Source organism: Xenopus tropicalis, chromosome 9 (genome assembly GCF_000004195.4).
Source record: "Xenopus tropicalis strain Nigerian chromosome 9, UCB_Xtro_10.0, whole genome shotgun sequence".
Taxonomy (NCBI): Eukaryota; Metazoa; Chordata; class Amphibia; order Anura; family Pipidae; genus Xenopus; species Xenopus tropicalis.
The window spans coordinates 12,326,946-12,354,055 of NC_030685.2; the positions used below are offsets into that span (position 1 = coordinate 12,326,946).

General features: G+C 43.8%; 1 protein-coding gene across 1 annotated transcript in view; it reads left to right on the forward strand.

Moving 5' to 3' along the window:
• The first annotated feature begins 473 nt into the window (after nt 1–473).
• Nucleotides 474–27,110, forward strand: part of LOC101735096 (integrin alpha-D) — a 38,857-nt gene continuing 12,220 nt past the window's right edge. Inside the window, exons 1-12 of the mRNA XM_031893830.1 lie at nt 474–625; nt 2,724–2,827; nt 4,048–4,121; nt 6,596–6,710; nt 6,990–7,120; nt 12,045–12,190; nt 23,257–23,410; nt 23,534–23,684; nt 24,784–24,857; nt 25,611–25,743; nt 26,401–26,540; nt 26,777–26,920. Of these exons, the coding sequence (XP_031749690.1) occupies nt 474–625; nt 2,724–2,827; nt 4,048–4,121; nt 6,596–6,710; nt 6,990–7,120; nt 12,045–12,190; nt 23,257–23,410; nt 23,534–23,684; nt 24,784–24,857; nt 25,611–25,743; nt 26,401–26,540; nt 26,777–26,920 (1,518 nt within the window). The remainder of the gene's footprint in view (nt 626–2,723; nt 2,828–4,047; nt 4,122–6,595; nt 6,711–6,989; nt 7,121–12,044; nt 12,191–23,256; nt 23,411–23,533; nt 23,685–24,783; nt 24,858–25,610; nt 25,744–26,400; nt 26,541–26,776; nt 26,921–27,110) is intronic.

Consider the following 27,110-nt stretch of genomic DNA (forward strand, 5'->3'; position numbering starts at 1 on the left):
CAAACAAATCAAAATGGAGGTCAATGGTCACTCATTGTGAGAGGACCCCATCAATGCACTGAGGCCAGACTTTCAAATATGCCTGATGGATATCTGGCTGATTTCCTAAAACCCTAGTGGGCAGTTAACGAGAAGAAACATATCTGAAAACCTGCTCCACAGGGTGTCTGGAAACCATAGAGGTTCAGGAAGTAGCCCATTAGCCCCAGTACAAAAAGGAAACCTATTGGCATAAAGAAGCACATGGTGCTAATCTGCTACAGGAAAGCTCACAGTAGTTCCCAATTAATTAGTTTTGAATTAGTTTCTACTACCAGTTGGAAAATGGCCGAAAAACTAAAGGCCAAAAAAAACGAGTGTTAGTTTTAGCACGCGTTAAAAATATTATCACTTCTTATATTTGGAGAATTACTGATCGATTCTCAAAAAAAGACACTTGTCTGAATTAAGAAGCAATTTTATTGTCGTTATTTATGTCGTTATTTATCTTACCCTTATCTCGTAACATCTGGTTCATTGCAGTTCTGTCTTCTGCTGACGGTTTCTTCGTGGACACTGCTCAACCAATTATCTTCCAGAATCCAGACGGCAGCTTTGGATACCAAGTTGTGCAGCTGGGTCAGAGGTGAAATTGAAGTTCTATGGTACCTTCATGCTGTGGCCTCATACTGCAGGGTCGGACTGGGCCCTAGTGGGCTCCAGCGGCCCAGTCCGACCCTTGCCGGCGCTCCCCCTTCTGACTGTTCCTCCCCTGACACCTTCAATTTATACGCGCTTGGGGAGGACGTCAGGTGAGGGCCCTGCAGTGGGGGTTAGGGGAGTCCCTGGGGGGGTAGGGGACACGGCTGGCTGGGGCATCTGCAAGGTTCAGCAAAAAGCAACCCTTGGAAACTCACCACCGTTCCAGCCACAACAATACGCCACATTCTTATACCTTGCAAATACTCTAAGGAACCCATTTAATAAGGTTTTCTGAGAAAAGTTCGCTTTTTTAATGTTTTGGGTTTTTTTAAGATTTAGGTATGTGTTTTTTGGCAGTTTTTTTTTTTTTTTTTTTTTTTTAAACTTAAGATAATTCGGAGTATTTTCTCGAAGAATTTGAGATTTTTTTTTAAAAACCACGACCATTCGAGATTTATAAAACTTTGTGGCTTTTTAAGCTGCCGAGAACAGTTGAGTCCTATGAAGGCTTAGAATAGCTAGTGACAGCCTCCCCGTGACACATTTTCAAGAGGAAGTTAATCCCACACTTTCAGGGGAAAATTAATCCCATCATTGTTTTCTATTTCACCCACTTTCAAGGGAAAGTCTATTACATCATTGTTTTCTATTTCACCCACTTTCAAGGGAAAGTCTATTACATCATTGTTTTCTATTTCACCCACTTTCAAGGGAAAGTCTATTACATCATTGTTTTCTATTTCACCCACTTTCAAGGGAAAGTCTATTACATCATTGTTTTCTATTTCACCCACTTTCAGGGGGAAGTTAATCACGTCATTGTTTTCTATTTCACCCACTTTCAGGGGGAAGTTAATCACGTCATTGTTTTCTATTTCACCCACTTTCAGGGGGAAATCAATCCCATCATTGTTTTCTATTTCACCCACTTTCAAGGGAAAGTATATTACATTATTGTTTTCTATTTCACCCACTTTCAAGGAAAGTCTATTACATCATTGTTTTCTATTTCACCCACTTTCAAGGGAAAGTATATTACATCATTGTTTTCTATTTCACCCACTTTCAAGGGAAAGTATATTACATCATTGTTTTCTATTTCACCCACTTTCAGGGGGAAATCAATCCCATCATTGTTTTATATTTCACCCACTTTCAAGGGAAAGTCTATTACATCATTGTTTTCTATTTCACCCACTTTCAGGGGGAAATCAATCCCATCATTGTTTTCTATTTCACCCACTTTCAGGGGGAAATCAATCCCATCATTGTTTTCTATTTCACCCACTTTCAAGGGAAAGTCTATTACATCATTGTTTTCTATTTCACCCACTTTCAGGGGTAAGTTAATCACGTCATTCTTTTCTATTTCACCCACTTTCATGGGGAAGTTAATCCCGTCATTGTTTTCTATTTCACACACTTTAAAGGGAAAGTCTATTACATCCTTGTTTTCTATTTCACACACTCTAAAGGGAAAGTCTATTACATCATTGTTTTCTATTTCGCACACTTTCAAGGGAAAGTCTATTACATTATTATGTTCAATTTCACACACTTTCACAAGGAAGTTAGTCCCATACATATTTTCTACGTCACACAGTTTCAAGTGAAACTTAAACACATCATTGTGTCCAATGAATGAGCACCAATGGCTCCTAAAATGGCCGCCAGAGCACTTCCTGTTTGGGAAAAATAAAGAGGATTCATGGAAATGAACGTCCACTTAAATTTCACAATTTTTTCGAGAAGTGTCAATATATTCTTGAAAATTTTGAAAATGTTCGCAGAAAATCTCAAATTTTTTGAGAAAATTTGGTGCGATCACGTAATGTGACTATTAATAAATACATAATTGATAACATTTTTGAAAAAAAAATTATGTGAGTTTTTATAAACAAAAAACCCTGATTTTTAGTAAATCTGCCCCTAAATGGAGTGCATGCACTCTAGAGTTACACAATATATTACCTTTTCATTTTCTTTCAAATCCATATAGGTGCTATTGTGATGTTGCCCTAACCCGCTTTGTCTCTCTGCAGGGTGATTGTGAGTGCTCCCCTTCAACGAGATGGCGTGAATAAAACCGGAGCTTTGTATAGCTGTGATCCTTCAACATCAAGCTGTCAACGAGTTCCTATTAATGGTATTACTGGTTTATAATATTGTTGTTTTTCTTCTTAAATGCATAGGGCCACTGTCTGTTGGCATCTCTGCCCAATGCCTTACATGCAACCAAATCATTCCAGAATTGTTGGATGAGATGAGAGGGCCACCAAGTATGACTTGGGGTTCCCTGCATCAGGGCCATTATAACGAATGGGACAAAAGGGCATTTGCCCAGGGCCCGCCATTACACCTCTCATCTAGGAGAAGCATCATGCAGAGGCAGCAAACCCATTATTTTAGTCAACTGTAAGAGCTCTACAGCATGGTTCTTTTCATTGTTTCGCCTTTTCTTGTGGCATCACCATTTTCCTGCTCTCAGGGCTGTTGGGCCAGGGTGGCCCACCTGGGGATCATGTCTACTTCAGTAAGAGCAGATCATTTCTTCACTGCCTGCCTTACTATATTGGAGGGTTGAGGGTTATTGTATGATAAATTCCTTGGGGCAGTGGGGCCCACCAGTTAAATTTTGCCCAGGGCCTACTGGTACTTTAACATGGCCTTGCATCCTATTACATTTCCATTTGAAAACCCTTTATATGTTTAAGTTAAACTGTACATAAAAGTGCAAAATTAACTGGCCAACACCCCCTACAGACCAGGGTAAATAACAGCTTAATCGATGAGGTTAAAAAAGACACATGTCTATGAAGTTGAACCTATTTGCCCACATGAATCCAGCTTAACTGCTAGATGATTCAGTTGGTAGCTTATTGGGAATGGGTCTAAACCATTGTCCTGCCCTATCAATACCTGGTCAGAGATTGGCGACAGGTCTGAAAAGGTCCCAATTATGATCTGTGACCCAAGAGCCAAACATGTGAAACCAGCCCAAACTGTCCAAGTGGGAGGCCAAATCACTCAAAAACAAGTGGATCTTTTCTTCTATGCAGTGTTTTTATCCTGGGGTATATGTGAAAATGTCAGGAAGGGTAAAAGGAATAGAACTAAAGCCAGGTAGTAAAAACTTCTGTATACGTTGCTCTTCAGTTCTTTATTATACTGTTTCAGAACATTGGATAACACTGGTTTTACCTCCTTTGAACGTCACCAAAAGTGCTTTTCTCCCAGTCATGTAGATTATTCCTACAGGCCCATGTAATTATGGGATGGGGGCATATGCCTTTGTTGGAATATAAGTTGTGACCAAGAGGGGTACTGCAGCCTGGTGTTTGCTCACTATGTCTATCTTCACTTTAGGCTCTCCTGAGGATATTAAGATATCACTTGGACTTACTATGGTGACTCAGGAGAGAAACCCGTCCCAGTTACTGGTAAGTCCAAGGTGCCAATGGGCTCTCTTATGTGAATTATTGAATGAGTACAGATGAGCCAATGGAATTGATTTTAAATCACCCAGTGAATAAAAATGCTGGGGTTGAATTCAATTTGGGTGCAGGGAATTTGATACTGGGCTGTTACTGCCAATGACCTTGTGTGGGGGTCAAAATTGCGTCTGCTACCCTATCTGTACTGAGTCGCTAGAAAGGCTAAAGATTCTCTTCTTCCTCCTCCAGTTCCCCTCCTGCAACAAACTGTATTTATAGAACAACACAATAAACACACTTTAGCCTCCTTATGCGCATTGTGCATTGTGTAAGTTCTTGGAGGAAAGCCAGGCAGACTTTATGAGTTATGTTATGACTTACAGAAGTTAACCTTCAGCAGAACTATTACTCCATTGAGCAGTGATCCCCAATCAGTGGCTCAGGGGCAACATGTTGCTCCCCAACCCCTTGGATGTTGCTCTCAGTGCCCCCAAACCAGGGAGTTATTTTTGAATTCCTGACTTGGGGGCAAGTTTTGGGTGAATAAAAACAAGTTTTCCTACCAAATAAAGCCCCTGTAAGCTGATAGGGTGCATAGAGGCCCCTAATAGCCAATCACAGCCCTTATTTGGCTCCTCCATGAATTTTTATGGTGCTTGTGTTCCTCCCCAAGTCTTTTTACATTTGACTGTGGCTCATGAGTAAGAAAGGTTGGGGACCCCTGTTCTACATCCTCTGGACATATCTCAAAAGAGACATTATACTGAGTCCAATGCAAAGAGAAACTGATAGGGTGCATAGAGGCCCCTAATAGCCAATCACAGCCCTTATTTGGCTCCTCCATGAATTTTTATGGTGCTTGTGTTCCTCCCCAAGTCTTTTTACATTTGACTGTGGCTCAGAAGTAAGAAAGGTTGGGGACCCCTGGTGTTGAGAGAGGAAAGGAGATCACTTCTGCTAAGAGGAGGCTTCAGTGAGACATGACTTGGCTCAGGAATTGTTCATGTCCAGGTGTCATGGAGGTCCCACTTTTATTTTTACTTTCATGTGCAGCTCTGTCTCTCTTGGGATGTGTTTTGAATCAGTCGGGCACCCATAGAATGAGTGGTTTGGCTGAAGGTTCTCCTTGTACTTCTCTTCTACTGTTGCGCTCAGCAGAGCTGCCTTTCTCCTATTTCAAATTAAGCGCAAGTGCATCTCTTGTCGCAGGGGGAGTTACCATCACCTTGAAAAGTGGCGCTAGCTCCAGGGTTCCCAGTGTGGGCTGTGTCAATAGCGTCTGAGTATCTTTAGTGAAGACAGTAGTCATTTAGTAATACCCCGGGGCAGATATGCGAGGGCATTAAGGGACACAAGAGAGAACTTCTGTACTTTGCACCTTATGCTGTCTGTTTGGAGATGGGTAGGGGTGGGATGTAGGAGACCTATGTGCCATCCCTCTCCCTCCCATCATGAATACAATATCAAGTTTTGGTAGAAACCTCCTGTTATAGAGGGACACCCTTCACATAGACTAAACATTGCCTGTACAGGTATTGGATCCCTTATCCGGAAACCCCGTTATCAAGAAAGTTCTGAATTATGGTAAGACCATCTCCCATAGACTCCATTATAAGCAAATCATTTTAATTTTTAAAAATGATTACCCTTCTCTCTGTAATAATAAAACAGTACCTGTACTTGATCCCAACTAAGATATAATTACCCCTTATTGGGGGCAGAACAGCCCTATTGGGTTTATTTAATGGTTAAATGATTCCCTTTTCTCTGTAATAATAAAACAGTACCTGTACTTGATCCCAACTAAGATATAATTACCCCTTATTGGGGGCAGAACAGCCCTATTGGGTTTATTTAATGGTTAAATGATTCCCTTTTCTCTGTAATAATAAAACAGTACCTGTACTTGATCCCAACTAAGATATAATTACCCCTTATTGGGGGCAGAACAGCCCTATTGGGTTTATTTAATGGTTAAATGATTCCCTTTTCTCTGTAATAATAAAACAGTACCTGTACTTGATCCCAACTAAGATATAATTACCCCTTATTGGGGCAGAACAGCCCTATTGGGTTTATTTCATGGTTAAATGATTCCCTTTTCTCTGTAATAATAAAACAGTACCTGTACTTGATCCCAACTAAGATATAATTACCCCTTATTGGGGCAGAACAGCCCTATTGGGTTTATTTAATGGTTAAATGATTCCCTTTTCTCTGTAATAATAAAACAGTACCTGTACTTGATCCCAACTAAGATATAATTACCCCTTATTGGGGGCAGAACAGCCCTATTGGGTTTATTTCATGTTTATATGATTTTTAGTAGAATTAAGATATGAAGATCTGAATTACGGAAAGCTGAGACTCCAACTACCGGCCCGGCTACCTGTTCCGGGGCTGAATCAATGAATATGTTATTCTTCTGACAACAGTTCTTAGGCTATACCCACTGTAACAACCAATGTCGTCTATTCCAGGCATGTGGCCCAACCCTGCAGAGAACCTGTGGGCAGAGCATCTATGTAATGGGCCGGTGTTATCAGCTGGACAGTAGCCTGAGGCACCAGCAAACTCTCCCCCCCTCCCTGCCAGGTACTGTCCTGCCTCTTTATATTCATATATAATGCACAGAGGTTATTAATAACCTATAAAACGCATCTTTATAAATGGCGCCTAGTGATGTCATTAGTTAAAAAAGGCACTTAATGATGTAATTTTTATCATAACTGATGAAAAAAATATGTCTTTTTGTCTCGGGCTTGGTGGTTTCTTCTGAACATCTTCTCTCCCTACTATACCTGTATTAGAGTGTCAGCCCTGCTGTCTAAATTGCACTGGTCTCCATTCTGACTCTTAGCGTATTGCCTATAGAGTGCCCTGTGCGCAGCCTGGACATTGCCTTCCTCATAGATGGATCGGGGAGCATTGACCCAGATCAGTTCCAAGAGATGTTAACGTTTGTGTCAAAAGTAATTGAGGATTTTGAGGGGACCGACACGCTGGTAAGTCTGACACAATATTATTCACTAAAGCTTTACAGGTACCTCAGCCAGTTATAGGCGGGGTCACCATTATCCATTGTTGCCAAAAAATTCACCCTTCTGTTTTAAACAACTTTATTACTTCACTGTTTAACTATAGGATTCACTGCCCCCTAGTGCCCCCTAGTAGCACTTTCTACATACCCTGCACTTACATATTATGTATACATATTATTAGATGTATTATATACATATATAGCTTTAGTCCCCTACAAGGTTCTGTTTGTCTTTTGTTTTCACTAGGTATGCAAAAAAAATCTGTTCATCAGCCTTCATTTTATTTTAGGCAGTAGTTGTTGGGGTTAAAGTTTCTACTCTTAGCTGAAGCTGATAAGTCATTTCTTTTTCTATAGGCCTCATCTCTCCCTACTATACCTGCTATCCCACATCCCCAGTCCCTTCCCAGAGGCTATTATCCCCCCACTGCTACTATAGGCACCATCTCTCCCTACTATACCTGCTATCCCACAGCCCCAGTCCCTTCCCAGAGGCTATTATCCCCCCACTGCTACTATAGGCACCATCTCTCCCTACTATACCTGCTATCCCACAGCCCCAGTCCCTTCCCAGAGGCTATTATCCCACTGCTACTATAGGCACCATCTCTCCCTACTATACCTGCTATCCCACAGCCCCAGTCCCTTCCCAGAGGCTATTATCCCACTGCTACTATAGGCACCATCTCTCCCTACTATACCTGCTATCCCACAGCCCCAGTCCCTTCCCAGAGGCTATTATCCCACTGCTACTATAGGCACCATCTCTCCCTACTATACCTGCTATCCCACAGCCCCAGTCCCTTCCCAGAGGCTATTATCCCACTGCTACTATAGGCACCATCTCTCCCTACTATACCTGCTATCCCACAGCCCCAGTCCCTTCCCAGAGGCTATTATCCCCCCACTGCTACTATAGGCACCATCTCTCCCTACTATACCTGCTATCCCACAGCCCCAGTCCCTTCCCAGAGGCTATTATCCCCCACTGCTACTATAGGCACCATCTCTCCCTACTATACCTGCTATCCCACAGCCCCAGTCCCTTCCCAGAGGCTATTATCCCCCACTGCTACTATAGGCACCATCTCTCCCTACTATACCTGCTATCCCACAGCCACAGTCCCTCCCCAGAGGCTATTATCCCCCCACTGCTACTATAGGCACCATCTCTCCCTACTATACCTGCTATCCCACAGCCCCAGTCCCTTCCCAGAGGCTATTATCCCCCCACTGCTACTATAGGCACCATCTCTCCCTACTATACCTGCTATCCCACAGCCACAGTCCTTTCCCAGAGGCTATTATCCCCCCACTGCTACTATAGGCACCATCTCTCCCTACTATACCTGCTATCCCACAGCCCCAGTCCCTTCCCAGAGGCTATTATCCCCCCACTGCTACTATAGGCCCCATCTCTCCCTACTATACCTGCTATCCCACATCCCCAGTCCCTTCCCAGAGGCTATTATCCCCCCACTGCTACTATAGGCACCATCTCTCCCTACTATACCTGCTATCCCACAGCCCCAGTCCCTTCCCAGAGGCTATTATCCCCCCACTGCTACTATAGGCACCATCTCTCCCTACTATACCTGCTATCCCACAGCCCCAGTCCCTTCCCAGAGGCTATTATCCCCCCACTGCTACTATAGGCACCATCTCTCCCTACTATACCTGCTATCCCACAGCCACAGTCCCTTCCCAGAGGCTATTATCCCCCACTGCTACTATAGGCACCATCTCTCCCTACTATACCTGCTATCCCACAGCCCCAGTCCCTTCCCAGAGGCTATTATCCCACTGCTACTATAGGCACCATCTCTCCCTACTATACCTGCTATCCCACAGCCCCAGTCCCTTCCCAGAGGCTATTATCCCACTGCTACTATAGGCACCATCTCTCCCTACTATACCTGCTATCCCACAGCCCCAGTCCCTTCCCAGAGGCTATTATCCCCCCACTACTACTATAGGCATCATCTCTCCCTACTATACCTGCTATCCACAGCCCCAGTCCCTTCCCAGAGGCTATTATCCCCCCACTGCTACTATAGGCACCATCTCTCCCTACTATACCTGCTATCCCACAGCCCCAGTCCCTTCCCAGAGGCTATTATCCCCCCACTGCTACTATAGGCACCATCTCTCCCTACTATACCTGCTATCCCACAGCCCCAGTCCCTTCCCAGAGGCTATTATCCCCCCACTGCTACTATAGGCACCATCTCTCCCTACTATACCTGCTATCCCACAGCCCCAGTCCCTTCCCAGAGGCTATTATCCCACTGCTACTATAGGCACCATCTCTCCCTACTATACCTGCTATCCCACAGCCCCAGTCCCTTCCCAGAGGCTATTATCCCCCACTGCTACTATAGGCACCATCTCTCCCTACTATACCTGCTATCCCACAGCCCCAGTCCCTTCCCAGAGGCTATTATCCCCCCACTGCTACTATAGGCACCATCTCTCCCTACTATACCTGCTATCCCACAGCCCCAGTCCCTTCCCAGAGGCTATTATCCCCCACTGCTACTATAGGCACCATCTCTCCCTACTATACCTGCTATCCCACAGCCCCAGTCCCTTCCCAGAGGCTATTATCCCCCACTGCTACTATAGGCACCATCTCTCCCTACTATACCTGCCATCCCACAGCACCAGTCCCTTCCCAGAGGCTATTATCCCCCCACTGCTACTATAGGCACCATCTCTCCCTACTATACCTGCTATCCCACAGCCCCAGTCCCTTCCCAGAGGCTATTATCCCCCCACTGCTACTATAGGCACCATCTCTCCCTACTATACCTGCTATCCCACAGCCCCAGTCCCTTCCCAGAGGCTATTATCCCCACTGCTACTATAGGCACCATCTCTCCCTACTATACCTGCTATCCCACAGCCCCAGTCCCTTCCCAGAGGCTATTATCCCCCCACTGCTACTATAGGCACCATCTCTCCCTACTATACCTGCTATCCCACAGCCCCAGTCCCTTCCCAGAGGCTATTATCCCCCCACTGCTACTATAGGCACCATCTCTCCCTACTATACCTGCTATCCCACAGCCCCAGTCCCTTCCCAGAGGCTATTATCCCCCCACTGCTACTATAGGCACCATCTCTCCCTACTATACCTGCTATCCCACAGCCCCAGTCCCTTCCCAGAGGCTATTATCCCCCCACTGCTACTATAGGCACCATCTCTCCCTACTATACCTGCTATCCCACAGCCCCAGTCCCTTCCCAGAGGCTATTATCCCCCCACTGCTACTATAGGCACCATCTCTCCCTACTATACCTGCTATCCCACAGCCCCAGTCCCTTCCCAGAGGCTATTATCCCCCCACTGCTACTATAGGCACCATCTCTCCCTACTATACCTGCTATCCCACAGCCCCAGTCCCTTCCCAGAGGCTATTATCCCCCCACTGCTACTATAGGCACCATCTCTCCCTACTATACCTGCTATCCCACAGCCCCAGTCCCTTCCCAGAGGCTATTATCCCCCCACTGCTGCTATAGGCACATCTCTCCCTACTATACCTGCTATCCCACAGCCCCTTCCCAGAGGCTATTATCCCCCCACTGCTACTATAGGCACCATCTCTCCCTACTATACCTGCTATCCCACAGCCCCAGTCCCTTCCCAGAGGCTATTATCCCCCCACTGCTACTATAGGCACCATCTCTCCCTACTATACCTGCTATCCCACAGCCCCAGTCCCTTCCCAGAGGCTATTATCCCCCCACTGCTACTATAGGCACCATCTCTCCCTACTATACCTGCTATCCCACAGCCCCAGTCCCTTCCCAGAGGCTATTATCCCCCCACTGCTACTATAGGCACCATCTCTCCCTACTATACCTGCTATCCCACAGCCCCAGTCCCTTCCCAGAGGCTATTATCCCCCCACTGCTACTATAGGCACCATCTCTCCCTACTATACCTGCTATCCCACAGCCCCAGTCCCTTCCCAGAGGCTATTATCCCCCCACTGCTACTATAGGCACCATCTCTCCCTACTATACCTGCTATCCCACAGCCCCAGTCCCTTCCCAGAGGCTATTATCCCCCCACTGCTACTATAGGCACCATCTCTCCCTACTATACCTGCTATCCCACAGCCCCAGTCCCTTCCCAGAGGCTATTATCCCCCCACTGCTACTATAGGCACCATCTCTCCCTACTATACCTGCTATCCCACAGCCCCAGTCCCTTCCCAGAGGCTATTATCCCCCCACTGCTGCTATAGGCACATCTCTCCCTACTATACCTGCTATCCCACAGCCCCTTCCCAGAGGCTATTATCCCCCCACTGCTACTATAGGCACCATCTCTCCCTACTATACCTGCTATCCCACAGCCCCAGTCCCTTCCCAGAGGCTATTATCCCACTGCTACTATAGGCACCATCTCTCCCTACTATACCTGCTATCCCACAGCCCCAGTCCCTTCCCAGAGGCTATTATCCCCCCACTGCTACTATAGGCACCATCTCTCCCTACTATACCTGCTATCCCACAGCCCCAGTCCCTTCCCAGAGGCTATTATCCCACTGCTACTATAGGCACCATCTCTCCCTACTATACCTGCTATCCCACAGCCCCAGTCCCTTCCCAGAGGCTATTATCCCCCCACTGCTACTATAGGCACCATCTCTCCCTACTATACCTGCTATCCCACAGCCCCAGTCCCTTCCCAGAGGCTATTATCCCACTGCTACCATAGGCACCATCTCTCCCTACTATACCTGCTATCCCACAGCCCCAGTCCCTTCCCAGAGGCTATTATCCCCCCACTGCTACTATAGGCACCATCTCTCCCTACTATACCTGCTATCAAGTCCCTATTTCCTTGCTTTAAACTACCCATGTTTTTCCTACAGTTTGCCATCATGCAGTATTCCAATTTGTTTACCGAACATTTTAATTTCAAGAAGTTCTCAGCTGCAAGGGACAAGAGACGCCTGATATGGAGCATCACTCAGCTACGTGGCACCACCTGGACTGCTACCGGCATTCAGAAAGTTCTGTAAGTGTCGACCCTTAAAGAAAACAGACATGGGAAAGACTCATATGAACATGGCATGCCAACCCTCTCACAAATCAGACGGGACTGTAACAATTTTTAGGTTACATAGGTTAGATACATAAAGGCTCTGACATATGTTCAACTGGCCAATCAGCAGTAAGCTTTGAACAGCCTACTACAAGTCAGAAGATCAAAGCAAAGTCCTGACTGAGTGCGACTGGCAGCTCATTCCAGCAATGTAGCACCTATGGTTGTAAATTAGCCCGTTACCCTCCTTATGTCTGTCAGAGGGAGGGGTTTTGGGCTGATGAGTGCTGATTACTAATGTGGCCCATTTACATACATAGTTACATAGTTACATAGTTACATAGGGTTGAAAAAAGACCTGTGTCCATCAAGTTCAACCCATCCAAGTAAACCCAGCACACCTAACCCACACCTACCAATCTATACACTCACATACATAAACTATATATACAACCACTAGTACTAACTGTAGATATTAGTATTACAATAGCCTTGGATATTCTGATTGTTCAAGAACTCATCCAGGCCCCTCTTATAGGCATTAACAGAATCTGCCATTACCACATCACTAGGAAGGGCATTCCACAACCTCACTGCCCTCACCGTGAAAAACCACCTACGCTGCTTCAAATGGAAGCTCCTTTCCTCTAATCTATAGGGGGGGCCTCTGGTGCGTTGATTGTTTTTATGGGAAAAAAGAACATCCCCCAACTGCCTATAATCCCCTCTAATGTACTTGTACAGAGTAATCATGTCCCCTCGCAAGCGCCTCTTTTCCAGAGAAAACAACCCCAACCTCGACAGTCTCACCTCATAGTTTAAATCTTCCATCCCCTTAACCAGTTTAGTTGCAGTCTCTGCACTCTCTCCAGCTCATTAATATCCTTCTTAAGGACTGGAGCCCAAAACTGCACTGCATACTCAAGGTGAGGCCTTACCAGGGACCTATAAAGGGGCAAAATTATGTTCTCATCCCTTGAGTCAATGCCCTTTTTTATACAAGACAGCACTTTATTTGCTTTAGTAGCCACAGAATGACACTGCCTGGAATTAGACAACTTGTGATCTACAAAAACCCCCAGATCCTTCTCCATTAAGGAAACCCCCAACACACTACCATTCAGTAGATAGTTTGCGTTTATATTATTTCTACCAAAGTGCATAACTTTGCACTTATCAACATTGAACCTCATTTTCCAGTTTGCTGCCCAGTTATCTAATTTTGTCAAATCGCTCTGCAAAGCGGCAGCATCCTGCATGGAACTTATAGTTTTGCACAATTTAGTGTCATCAGCAAAAATAGAAACAATACTGTCTATGCCCACCTCCAGGTCATTAATAAACAAGTTAAAAAGCAAAGGCCCAAGGACTGACCCCTGCGGTACTCCACTAACCACAATGGTCCAATTAGAAAATGTTCCATTTACCACCACTCTTTGTACTCTATCCTTCAGCCAGTTCTCTATCCAATTACAAATATTATGTTCTAGGCCAATATTCCTTAATTTGATCATTAACCTTCTGTGCGGTACTGTATCAAACGCTTTAGCAAAGTCCAAGTAGATGACATCAACTGCCATTCCAGCATCAAGGTTCCTACTCACCTCCTCATAAAAGGCAACTAAATTAGTCTGGCAAGATCTGTTACGCATAAAACCATGCTGGCACAAACTAATAGTATTGTGAACTGCAATGTATTCAAGTACCCTATCCCTTATTACCCCTTCCAAAAGTTTTCCTACTACTGATGTCAGACTAACAGGCCTATAGTTTTCAGGCTGAGAACGGGATCCCTTTTTAAATAACGGCACCACATTAGCAATCCGCCAGTCTCTTGGCACCATGCCAAACCTCAATGAATCCTGAAAAATTAAGTGAAGAGGTTTGGCAATCACAGCGCTCAGCTCATTTAATACCCTGGGATGAATCCCATCCGGCCCTGGACCTTTGTTTACCTTTACATGTTCAAGTCTCTTTTGAATTTCCTCCCGAGTGACCCATGCGTCAGTAGCTAAATTACTAGCACTGGGTATATTACAAGGGAAGCCTTCATTATCTGGCTCCTCAGATGTATAGACAGATGAAAAATAAGAGTTCAAAATTTCAGCTTTTTCCCCGTTTTCATCAACCAACGTACCCCCCCGTGATAATAAAGTTCCCACCCCTTCTTGCTTCATTTTTTTACTATTCACATAATTAAAAAATAATTTTGGATTCTTTTTACTCCTAGCAGCAATATCCCTTTCCATCTCTATTTTAGCTTGCCTGATAGCTTTTTTGCTGCTTTATTTGCTTCCTTGTACCTGATGAAAGTTTCCGCTGTCCCAGCTAACTTGAATGCCCTAAAAGCACGTTTTTTCTTACCAACCTCGACAATAACACTTTTATTCAGCCATAAAGGTTTTGCTTTGCGATGCCTCTCCTTGCTTACAAGGGGGATATACTGTTGTGTATACCTACAAAGCAATGTTTTAAAGATTTTCCATTTTCCTTCTGTGCCTAACCCCATGAAAAGCCTTTCCCAGTTGACACATTGCAGAGATGCCCTTATACTGGCAAAGTCTGCACGTCTAAAATTGAGCGTTTTAGTTACTCCCTTATAGCGCTGTCTCTGCAGCATTATCTCAAAGGAGACCATGTTGTGATCACTGTTCCCCAAATGCTCACCCACACAAATGTTAGAGATAAGTTCATTATTATTAGAAATCACCAGGTCCAAAATAGCGTCATTCCTAGTGGGTTCTTGAACTGCCTGAAATAAAAAGTTGTCATTTAGCATATTTACAAACCTACTAGCTCTTTCTGACTTAGCCACCCCATTACTCCAGTCAATGTCCGGATAATTAAAGTCCCCCATAACAACAACTTGACCCAGTTTTGAAGCCTCCTCCATTTGCAACAATAGCTGGGCCTCATCCCCCTCATCTATACGGGGTGGTTTATAACATACACCAATGATCATTTTCTTTGTGACCTTCAGCCCTACTGAAATTTCTACCCAAAGAGATTCGACGTTTTCATTGGTAATGTCTTTATTACATGGCTTTAAGTCTGACTTTACGTAAAGACAAACCCCTCCACCCTTTTTAATCTCTCTGTCCCTCCTAAAAAGTGTATAACCATTTAAATTCGCAGCCCAGTCGCATTTATCATCCCACCAGGTCTCAGTGATACCTATTAAATCATAATTTTCAATACATGCAATAGCCTGCAGCTCCCCTAATTTACCCGACAAGCTACGCGCATTAGCCAGCATGCAGCGGAGATTACTACTTCTCCCTCTGATGTTTACATTAGCTAAGGGAGAATTAGAGCTAAGGCAATTATGAGACTGCTTTCCTTGTAACGGAAGCTCCTTATCTGATAAACTATATGCCCCCCTCACTCCTCCCCCACAACCCTTTGCTAGTCCCCCTACCCCGTCTACACTAATTTTCCCATGGAATTCTAGCTCACCCACCCCCCCCTTGTCTAGTTTAAACACTCCTCCAGCCTCTTAACCATTCTCTCCCCTAGCACAGCAGACCCCCTTCCATTGAGGTGCAATCCGTCAGGGCTGTATAGATTGTACCCCAAGGAAAAGTCAGCCCAGTGCTCTAGGAACCCAAACCCTTCCTTCCTACACCAAGACTTTAGCCACGCATTTAGCTCCCTAAGCTCCCGCTGTCTCCCTAAACTTGCACGTGGCACCGGCAAAATTTCCGAAAAAATGACATTGGAGGACCTTTGCCTAATCTTAGAGCCTAGATCCCTGAACTCACTCTTTAAAGTCCCCCACCTACCGTTCATTTTGTCGTTAGTACCGATATGTACCAAGACAGCCGGGTCATGCCCAGCCCCTCCCAATAATGTGTCAACCCGATCAACCACATGCCGAACCCTGGCACCAGGAAGACAGCAAACTGTCCGGTTGAAGCGATCCGCTTGACAGATTACCCTGTCCACTTTCCTAATGATCGAATCCCCTATAACCACCATCTGTTTAGGCCTAGCTCTGCTCTCCTCCCCACCACTACTAGTGAAACTGGTCTCCCGGCTGTTAGAGAGATCAGCCTCACCTAGAACCGCCAATCCAGAGTTCACACTCCCATCTTCTTCACACAATCTGGCAAATCTGTTGGGATGCGCAAACCCTGGAGCAGCCTCCCTTTTCCTTTTCCCCACACTAGATTTTCTAACTGTCACCCAGCTTACTGCCCTATCATCCTTTTGCTGCTCCCCTCCCCCCCTACTATCTGACCCCACTAGTTCTTGTTCAGTTAACAAGAGACCCCTCTCAAGATTGTTGATTGAACGCAGTGTTGCGACGTGTTCCTCTAGGACTCTAACGCGAGCCTCTAAAGTGGCAATTCGCTCACATCCACAACAGAGGTATGCACTTTGGAACTGTTGTTCCACAACTGCATACATGTGGCAGGCTGTGCACTGTGTCAGACCTTCAATGTTGCTACCACTCATTCTCCCAGTTACAAGAACAGTTAAACAAAAATAGGTGTAAGGACTTGTAGTAAATACCTTGTTTTTAACTCCCTTAGTGTTTAACTCCCTGAGTTTATAACTCCACTTACAGAGTCCCCACTAACTCCCTGAGTTTATAACTCCACTTACAGAGTCCCCACTAACTCCCTGAGTTTATAACTCCACTTACAGAGTCCCACTTAAAGAGCAATCACTTACAGAGCACCTACCACCAGAGCAAGCTCCACTAGAGTGCCTGTGGTTCTATTTATGCAGTCTGTAAAGGTGAACTAATCAAACCCCACCCTCCTCAAGCTGAGGGTAATTACAAGGGAATGTAACCTGCTGTAAGCCTATGGATCCCACAAACTTTGTAAATTAGCTCCAAAAACAACAATTACTTATGAAAAAAATAAATAAAACCCAACAGTAAAAAAACACAATGGTTTTGATAAAGTTAGTAAAGAATACTTATCCCTTTTTAGTTGAAATGAAAGCAAGTTGATTCAACCAGCCACCAGCCTGTTAGTAAGCATTTAGATGCTGTGCCCCTTTTAAAGGAGTTGTTCACCTTGGAATTAACTGTTAGTATAATGTAGAGGGTAGTATTCTGGGACAATTTGCAATTGGTCTTCATTTTTTATTTATAGTTTTTTAATTATTTCACTTTTTGTTCAGCGGCTCTCCAGTTTGAAATTTCAGCAGCTCTCTTGTTGTTAGCATTACCCTAGCAACCAGGATGTTTTTTTAACGAGAGACTGGAATATGAATTGACGAGAACCTAAATACAAAAATGAGTAAAAAAAAAAAGTAACAATAAAGTTGTATAGTTTTTGGCTGCCGGGGTCAGTGACCCCCATTTAAAAGCTGAAAAGAGGCAGAAGACGAAGGCAAATAAATAAAAAAAACTATTCAAAATAAATAATTAAGACCAGTTGAAAAGTTGCTTAGAATTAGCCATTGTGTAACATACATTGGGCCTGATTCACTAAAGGGCAATAAAACGTGCGCTATTTTTTAACGCGAAAAAGCGTGCAATAATTTTTATCGCCCTTTAGTGAATCAGGCCCTAAGAGTTAACGTAACGGTGAACATCCCCTTTAAAGGAGAAGGAAAGTTATTTTAGCATTTTACTGCCAATAGATTTGCCACATTAGTGCCACCTAGAACGCTATATTTATTCTGCAGAAACCATTACCATACCTGAGTAAACAGCTTTAGAAGCTTTCTCCCTTTGCTTAAGATAGCAGCTGCCATTTTAAGTAGCTTCCTGCCTGCAGTCTCTAGCCGGTATAGCTGAGATCACTCATTCCTAAGGGAGGGGGGAGGGACTTGGCATTCTGGTGGGAGGGGGGAGCAGGAGAGGGGAGGGGGGTGCAGGGGAGAGGAGAGAACTACACAGACTCTTGCCCGGTAATTAAGGATGTTTCTGAGAGAGGAAGTCAGACACTGGAACATCATGTTTACAAAAAAAGAGACAAGAAATCCTGTGTTTCTTTTGATAGAGGACTCAGTGCAGCGTTACTGTGAGTGCTTATGGCTGTATTTACACAGACCTTTCTGATAAAGCTTACTTAGTTTTTACCTTTCCTTCTCCTTTATATTGTTCCAATGAGAAAGTTAATACTGTTCTTTTGTGTTGTGAATTTGTGGGGTGCATAAATGTAATAGTATTGTTTAAAGATAATGTGAGAGGCATTTCCATGCTAATATACTAATAACATTCTTACCCATGTGATGCCAGCCAATCCTGTGAAATTAGGCTCCCGCTTTCATGTTGGTCACTTCTTGAGATGCAGAAGACCCTGGCACAACATGCAATTTTCCCATAGTCAACTATAGGTGGGGGTGGTTAAAAGAAATATCGGACAGGTTCCTTAGGCCCCAACTCCAATGCCCATTGCCTTAGTCTGTGACTTACATAGTTACATAGTTACATAGGGTTGAAAAAAGACCATTGTCCATCAAGTTCAACCCATCCGAGTAAACCCAGCACACAACCTATACTAACCAATCTATACACTCACATACATAAACTATATATATACAACCACTAATACTAACTGTAGATATTAGTATCACAATAGCCTTGGATATTCTGATTGTTCAAAAACTCATCCAGGCCCCTCTTATAGGCATTAACAGAATCTGCCATTACCACATCACTAGGAAGGGCATTCCCCAACCTCACTGCCCTCACCGTGAAAAACCCCCTACGCTGCTTCAAATGGAAACTCCTTTCCTCTAATCTAAAGGGGTGACCTCTGGTGCGCTGATTGTTTTTATGGGAAAAAAGAACATCCCCCAACTGCCTATAATCCCCTCTAATGTACTTGTACAGAGTAATCATGTCCCCTCGCAAGCGCCTCTTTTCCAGAGAAAACAACCTCAACCTCGACAGTCTAACCTCATAGTTTAACCCTTCCATCCCCTTTACCAGTTTAGTTGCAGTCTCTGCACTCTCTCCAGCTCATTAATATCCTTCTTAAGGACTGGAGCCCAAAACTGCACTGCATACTCAAGGTGAGGCCTTACCAGGGACCTATAAAGGGGCAAAATTATGTTTTCATCCCTTGAGTCAATGCCCTTTTTTATACAAGACAGCACTTTATTTGCTTTAGTAGCCACAGAATGACACTGCCTGGAATTAGACAACTTGTGATCTACAAAAACCCCTAGATCCTTCTCCATTAAGGAAACCCCCAACACACTACCATTCAGTAGATAGTTTGCGTTTATATTATTTCTACCAAAATGCATAACTTTGCACTTCATTTTCCAGTTTGCTGCCCAGTTTTCCAATTTTGTCAAATCGCTCTGCAAAGCGGCACATCCTGCATGGAACTTATAGTTTTGCACAATTTTGTGTCATCAGCAAAAATAGAAACAGTACTCTCTATGCCCACCTCCAGGTCATTAATAAACAAGTTAAAAAGCAAAGGCCCAAGGACTGACCCCTGCGGTACTCCACTAACCACACTGGTCCAATTAGAAAATGTTCCATTTACCACCACTCTTTGTACTCTATCCTTCAGCCAGTTCTCTATCCAATTACAAATATTATGTTCTAGGCCAATATTCCTTAATTTGATCATTAACCTTCTGTGAGGTACTGTATCAAACGCTTTAGCAAAGTCCAAGTAGATGACATCAACTGCCATTCCAGCATCAAGGTTCCTACTCACCTCCTCATAAAAGGCGACTAAATTAGTCTGGCAAGATCTGTTACGCATAAAACCATGCTGGCACAAACTAATAGTATTGTGAACTGCAATGTATTCAACTATCCTATCCCTTATTACCCCTTCCAGAAGTTTTCCTACTACTGATGTCAGACTAACAGGCCTATAGTTTTCAGGCTGAGAACGAGATCCCTTTTTAAATAACGGCACCACATTAGCAATCCGCCAGTCTCTTGGCACCATGCCAGACCTCAACGAATCCTGAAAAATTAAGTGAAGAGGTTTGGCAATCACAGCGCTCAGCTCATTTAATACCCTGGGATGAATCCCATCCGGCCCTGGACCTTTGTTTACCTTTACATGTTCAAGTCTCTTTTGAATTTCCTCCCGAGTGACCCATGCACCAGTAGCTAAATTACTAGCACTGGGTATATTACAAGGGAAGCCTTCATTATCTGGCTCCTCAGATGTATAGACAGATGAAAAATAAGAGTTCAAAATTTCAGCTTTTTCCCCGTTCTCATCAACCAACGTACCCCCCCGTGATAATAAAGTTCCCACCCCTTCTTGCTTCATTTTTTACTATTCACATAATTAAAAAATAATTTTGGATTCTTTTTACTCCTAGCAGCAATTTCCCTTTCCATTTCTATTTTAGCTTGCCTGATAGCTTTTTTGCTGCTTTATTTGCTTCCTTGTACCTGATGAAAGTTTCCGCTGTCCCAGCTAACTTGAATGCTTTAAAAGCAGGTTTTTTCTTACCAACCTCGACAATAACACTTTTATTCAGCCATAAAGGTTTTGTTTTAAAGATGTTCCATTTTCCTTCTGTGTCTAACCCCATGAAAAGCCTTTCCCAGTTGACACATTGCAGAGATGCCCTTATACTGGCAAAGTCTGCACGTCTAAAATTGAGCGTTTTAGTTACTCCCTTATAGAGCTGTCTCTGTAGCATTATCTTAAAGGAGACCATGTTGTGATCACTGTTCCCCAAATGCTCACCCACACACATGTTAGAGATAAGTTCATTATTATTAGAAATCACCAGGTCCAAAATAGAATCATTCCGAGTAGGTTCTTGAACCACCTGAAATAAAAAGTTGTCATTTAGCATATTTACAAACCTACTAGCTTTTTCTGACTTAGCCACCCCATTACTCCAGTCAATGTCCGGATAATTAAAGTCCCCCATAATAACAACTTGACCCAATTTTGAAGCCTCCTCCATTTGCACAAGTAGCTGGGCCTCATCCCCCTCATCTATACGGGGTGGTTTATAGCATACACCAATGATCATTTTCTTTGTGACCTTCAGCCCTACTGAAATTTCTACCCAAAGAGATTCGATGTTTTCATTGGTAATGTCTTTATTACATGGCTTTAAATCTGACTTTACATAAAGACAAACCCCTCCACCCTTTTTAATCTCTCTGTCCCTCCTAAAAAGCGTATAACCATTTAAATTCACAGCCCAGTCGCATTTTTCATCCCACCAGGTCTCAGTGATACCTATTAAATCATAATTTTCAATACATGCAATAGCCTGCAGCTCCCCTAATTTACCCGACAAGCTACGCGCATTAGCCAACATGCAGCAATGGAAGCTCCTTATCTGATAAACTATATGCCCCCCTCACTCCTCCCCCACAACCCTTTACTGGTCCCACTGCCCCATCTACACTAGCTCTCCCATAAGAATCTAGCTTACCAACCCCCCCCTTGTCTAGTTTAAACACTCCTCCAGCCTCTTAACCATTCTCTCCCCTAGCACAGTAGACCCCCTTCCATTGAGGTGCAATCCGTCAGGGCTGTATAGATTGTACCCCAAAGAAAAGTCAGCCCAGTGCTCTAGGAACCCAAACCCTTCCTTCCTACACCAAGACTTTAGCCACGCATTTAGCTCCCTAAGCTCCCGCTGTCTCCCTAAACTAGCACGCGGCACCGGCAAAATTTCATTGGAGGAAAAAATGACATTGGAGGACCTTTGCTTAATTTTAGAGCCTAGATCCCTGAACTCACTCTTTAAGGTCCCCCACCTACCGTTCATTTTGTCGTTAGTACCAATATGTACCAAGACAGCCGGGTCATGCCCAGCCCCTCCCAATAATGTTTCGACCCGATCAACCACATGCCGAACCCTGGCACCAGGAAGACAGCAAACTGTCCGGTTGAAGCGTTCCAGAACTAACTCCTGTCCTTCTTGTCCCCAACTCCAATGCCTATTGCTTTAGTCTTTGACTTGTTCAAGAACTAGCTCCTGTCCATGCTCCCAAATCCAATGCCCATTGCCTTAGTCTGGGACTTGTTCAAAAACTAGCTCCTTTCCTTCTTGTCCCCAAATCCAATGCCCATTGCTTTAGTGTATGACTTGTTCAAGAACTAGCTCCTGTCCTTCTTGTCCCCAACTCCAATGCCCATTGCCTTAGTCTGTGCCTTGTTCACGAACTAGCTCCTGTCCTTCTTGACCCTACTCCAATGCCCATTGCCTTAGTCTGTGACTTGTTCCAGAACTAGCTCCTTTCCTTCTTGTCCCCAACTCCAATGCCCATTGCCTTAGTCTATGACTTGTTCCAGAACTAGCTCCTGTCCTTCTTGTCCCCAACTCCAATGTCCATTGCCTTAGTCTGTGACTTGTTCCAGAACTAGCTCCTTTCCTTCTTGTCCCCAACTCCAATGCCCATTGCCTTAGTCTATGACTTGTTCCAGAACTAGCTCCTGTCCTTCTTGTCCCCAACTCCAATGTCCATTGCCTTAGTCTGTGACTTGTTCAAGAATTAGCTCCTGTCCTTCTTGTCCCCAACTCCAATGCCCATTGCCTTAGTCTGTGACTTGTTCAAGAACTAGGTCCTGTCCTTCTTGCAACTGATCCTTATATGAACTGCTGTCCTTCTTGGAAAGTAAAACAACAAATGATACTGAACTGTTGTGGAATCTTTTCACTTCACTTACACTATATAAATAATATAAATCTGGTTTCCTTCAGTCTTGGAATTACTCAATCACAGCAAGTAGGCAGGCGCCATTTTGTGGACACTGTTAGTAAGGCAAGCTTTGTATTATTCCAAAATTGTGTTTATGTGATAGAATGGAGGACCACATGCCCAGACCCAAGCACTGGCTAAATAATTTGATAATGAAGAGGGAGGGGAAAAGTGAGAAATGTATTGACATCTAGGTAATGCTGAATGGAAAGCTAAAGTTATTATCTGCCTAAGGCATAGAGGCGGGGCAGACAATATACGATTGACAGCTGGGATTTTTAAATTCCTTTATAATGGGTATGGATGTGTTATGTAGAAAAGGAATTTGGGTTTCATGTTTAACTTGAAAAGGACTTTTATTGTACAGCTTTTTATGTCTGGGTGACAGGTCCCCTAGTGAAGTATTTTTGTTTCTCAGGAGAGAGCTCTTCATCCCTAGCAGTGGCTCTCGTCATGGATCCCAGAAGTTTCTTATTGTGATAACTGATGGAGAAAAATATGGAGATACACTCGATTACTCAGGGCCCATTGCTGAGGCAGAAGGCATGGGAGTTGTGCGCTTCGCTATTGGGGTAACACATATATTATACCATTAAAGATTTGTGGGGAGGACCTACAGCACAATGTTAGATTTGTTCTCTTGTCAGTTTCAGCAGTGCAGATGTCTCTAAATATACCCTTTGCTCACTTGACAGGTTGGAGGGGCCTTCAGAAACAGTAAAGCACTTAATGAGCTGAATACTATTGCATCTAAACCATCTGATAAATATGTCTACAAAGTCAGTGACTTCTCTGCTCTTAGCAAGTTCCGGAAGGATCTGCAGGACAAGATATTTGCTATTGAAGGTACCACAAGGAGATAAAGATCATTAAATGGGCAGTAAAAGCCCAAGATTTAATTTTTTATCTTTTGCTAAATTTCCAACAGAATTCATTTATATTTCTGGTATGAAGATCCCTCAGGCTGCTTGCTCTAGTCATTGCCTAGTTACTATTAATAATATATACATAAGGCTCCTGTCTATCCCAGATTGTCCTGTCCTAGTTCAGTGAGACCTATTGTCAGGATCATTGGTAAAAATTCCATTAAACAGTTTAAGCATGACTTGGTCCACTTGCAGCGTACACAAGATCTAAAAATGCAATGCTAATGCTCCCCAACTGAAGTCTAGGTGCACAGCTAGGGGTAGGCGATGATCTGGGCCAGTCTGTAAGATAACAGCAAGATGGCTGACATAGTTTTTCATGGAAAACCCAATGAGTTGACTGAAACCTAATGGGTATTAAAAGCGCAACAATAGTACATGTTGGATAGATTCCTGCTAGAAACCAGTTTGGCTCTAATAAAAGGGGATCTATACCAAACCAGCTGTCCCACTGCCACCCTAGCTCTCTATAGAAGCTGACAAAAAACTTAATCACAGATTTAGTAGAATTGACCAATGAGAATGCTGATTCCCAGCAATTCTGTTTTACATACCCAAAATGAGGCTTGGTTAGTGTTTTGTGCTCACTTAGAAGAATAAACATGTGTACAAGTGACCAATAAGTAGTATGCTTTACAGCTGGGATCCCCAACCTTTCTCAGCTACAGTCAAATGTAAAAAGACTTGGAGAGCAACACAAGCACCATAACAGTTCACGGAGGAGCCAAATAAGGGCTGTGATTGGCTATTAGGGGCCTCTATGCACACTATCAGCTTACAGGGGCTTTATTTGGTAGGAAATCTTGTTTTTATTCAACCAAAACTTGCCCCCAAGTCAGGAATTCAAAAATAACTCCCTGGTTTGGGGGCACTGGGAGCAACATCCAAGGGGTTGGGGAGCAACATGTTGCCCCTGAGCCACTGGTTGGGGATCACTGCTTTACAGCATGTCTAGAAAACTGATAGCTAGCAAGCCCCTTCATTTATCTTTCACTAACTGCCCTTTCCCAACCCCCCAGGTGTGCAGGTAAATACTGGAAGTGGCTTTCAAATGGAGATGTCTCAAGACGGGTTCAGCTCAGTTCTATCAGCAGTAAGTCTGTATTATTAAGTATTTGTTAGTGACACTCATGTTCTTCTGTAGAAACACTTTGCTTCTTGATTCCATATTGCTTAAATGAACACAGTGAAATCCTCTGTTTGGGCAGTAATACTTTCCACCGGAAACCCAACATTATGGCGGGACTGGGTGACATATTTTTTCCCTCAGACCCCTTCCTTATATACCTACTATGTGGCAATGCTAACAGCCAGCCTTAATTCATGCAGTTGCCATTAAGGATGGGATCTTAGGGTAAACAAAACCTTGTACCTTCTTATCTTCCCATCTTATCCAAGACTTCAACTTTTTAGATTTGATGGGTTTCAGCTGCCAGTTAGAAAACCGAGCCCCTCTGTTCTGACCAACCAACAGAACCGCTCCCTGTAGTTGGCACATGTATTCTCACTTGCTGGCCAAGGGCTTAGTAAACTACATACACCTTGGAATCCCAGAAGAAACTTCCATGTGCAGGATATTAAACATGGTGTCCCCATTGGGATCAGGCAAAGAAGAAATATTGCATTCTGCCAGGGTGGCAGTTGGGAAATTTCACTGTGAGCTACTAATAAATAATAACTAATTGTGTTTTTATTTTTCTTTGCCTTTAGTTAATTGAAAGTATGAAATGTAAATACCAACTGTTTATCCAAACAAATAACCATTAATACCCGTCACATATGGTTAAACTTCAACGTAATAAAGTGAAATAAAAGTGATGCATTGATGTCGTACTGTTCTTCTCAGGATCATATTGTGCTTGGGGCAGTTGGGGCCTACGACTGGTCAGGGGGAGCTTCTGTGTACGCAAAAGGGCAGATGAAGGGCGTCTGGATAAATGAAACACAAGATCAAAAAGACATGAAGGCAGCTTATATGGGTGAGTGATTCCTTAAATATTCTGCAGGTACAGTATGATAGAGGGTTGGTTTGTTTGAGTCGTGTTCCTTCCTGATCTGGAGGTCTCGCTTGGTCATTAGAGATGTGACCTTCCTTTATGTAGACCAGGGCTGTCCATCTTGAGGCCCATATTCTAGAGGTGACCCAGCATGCCCAAGATCTCCACAGACTTCTAAGTGTAGCATTATTTTTGTTATTATAACACAGTCTTCAAATATGTGGAATAGCAGATAACTGGCCTGTGCAATGGAAAATCTTGGATAACTCTAGTGTAGATAAACCCAACATAAGACCCTTCTCTTCCCAAACTGTCAGGCTCCTCTCCAGGGGGCTTGGAGCAATACAAGTGAGGTTCAACCTCAAGTCCACTTAGGTGACTTACTGTTACTTACTGAGTTAGATATTCTCCATATTGCCGAACGGCTGATACACCAATGTTTTCCTCTATGTGTGGCCTTGTTATGAGATACAGGGTGTCCTAAACAAGGTTGGAGTTGCAGTCGAGGCTTGAACAGGAAAGAGATTATAGCTGCTAATCAACAATATGGATCTTTTTGTTTCTGGCAATGCAGTTTGTATTTATAGGAGGAGATGGTTGATGTTGCAGATATTGACATATTTATGATTGCTATAACAGGGTATGCAGTGCATCAGTTGTCAGCAAAACTGATCGCCATTGGTGCACCAAGATACCAACACACTGGGAGTGTCCTCATCTACCAGAAAGACCTGTACTCGTCCAACTGGAACCAGAGGGCTGTTATTAGGGGAGAGAAGGTAAACAGTGCAGTAGATTGGGCAACAAATGGATATTGATGAGGGATAAAGAGACTTGGAATTAGATTAGTATCATTTGCCTTTTCAAACTCAATACACAATAATATCTGGCTTATACAGAATGCCTTATCACTAAGTTAGAATCAAGGACAAGTAGATCTTTTTATCGTCATTAGCCACCATGTATTTATTTTTCCATATCATTGTCCCATTCTTATAGCTGGTTTATTTTTCAGATTGGTTCATACTTTGGATCGGTGCTGAATGGAGGCTCTGTCAACTCTGGTTCTTCCCAGGTTCTCCTTCTGGTGGGGGCACCAACCTATTATACTCCTGACACCCCAGAAGGTCGTGTGTTCCTATGTCCCATTCATACCAGGGTAAGATCTTCTTGTTTCATGTTCTCCTGCTTGTCCTGCTTGTTAGCTATTATAACTCAGCTTACACATTCCTAAGGGTGGTGGGAGTGCGTTTTATGAATCCTTATGGGAGGGGGGAGCAGGAGAGAACTGTACAGGCTCAGACCCCAGGAATGAAGGATTTTTCTGAGAAAGGAAGTCAGATACCCTA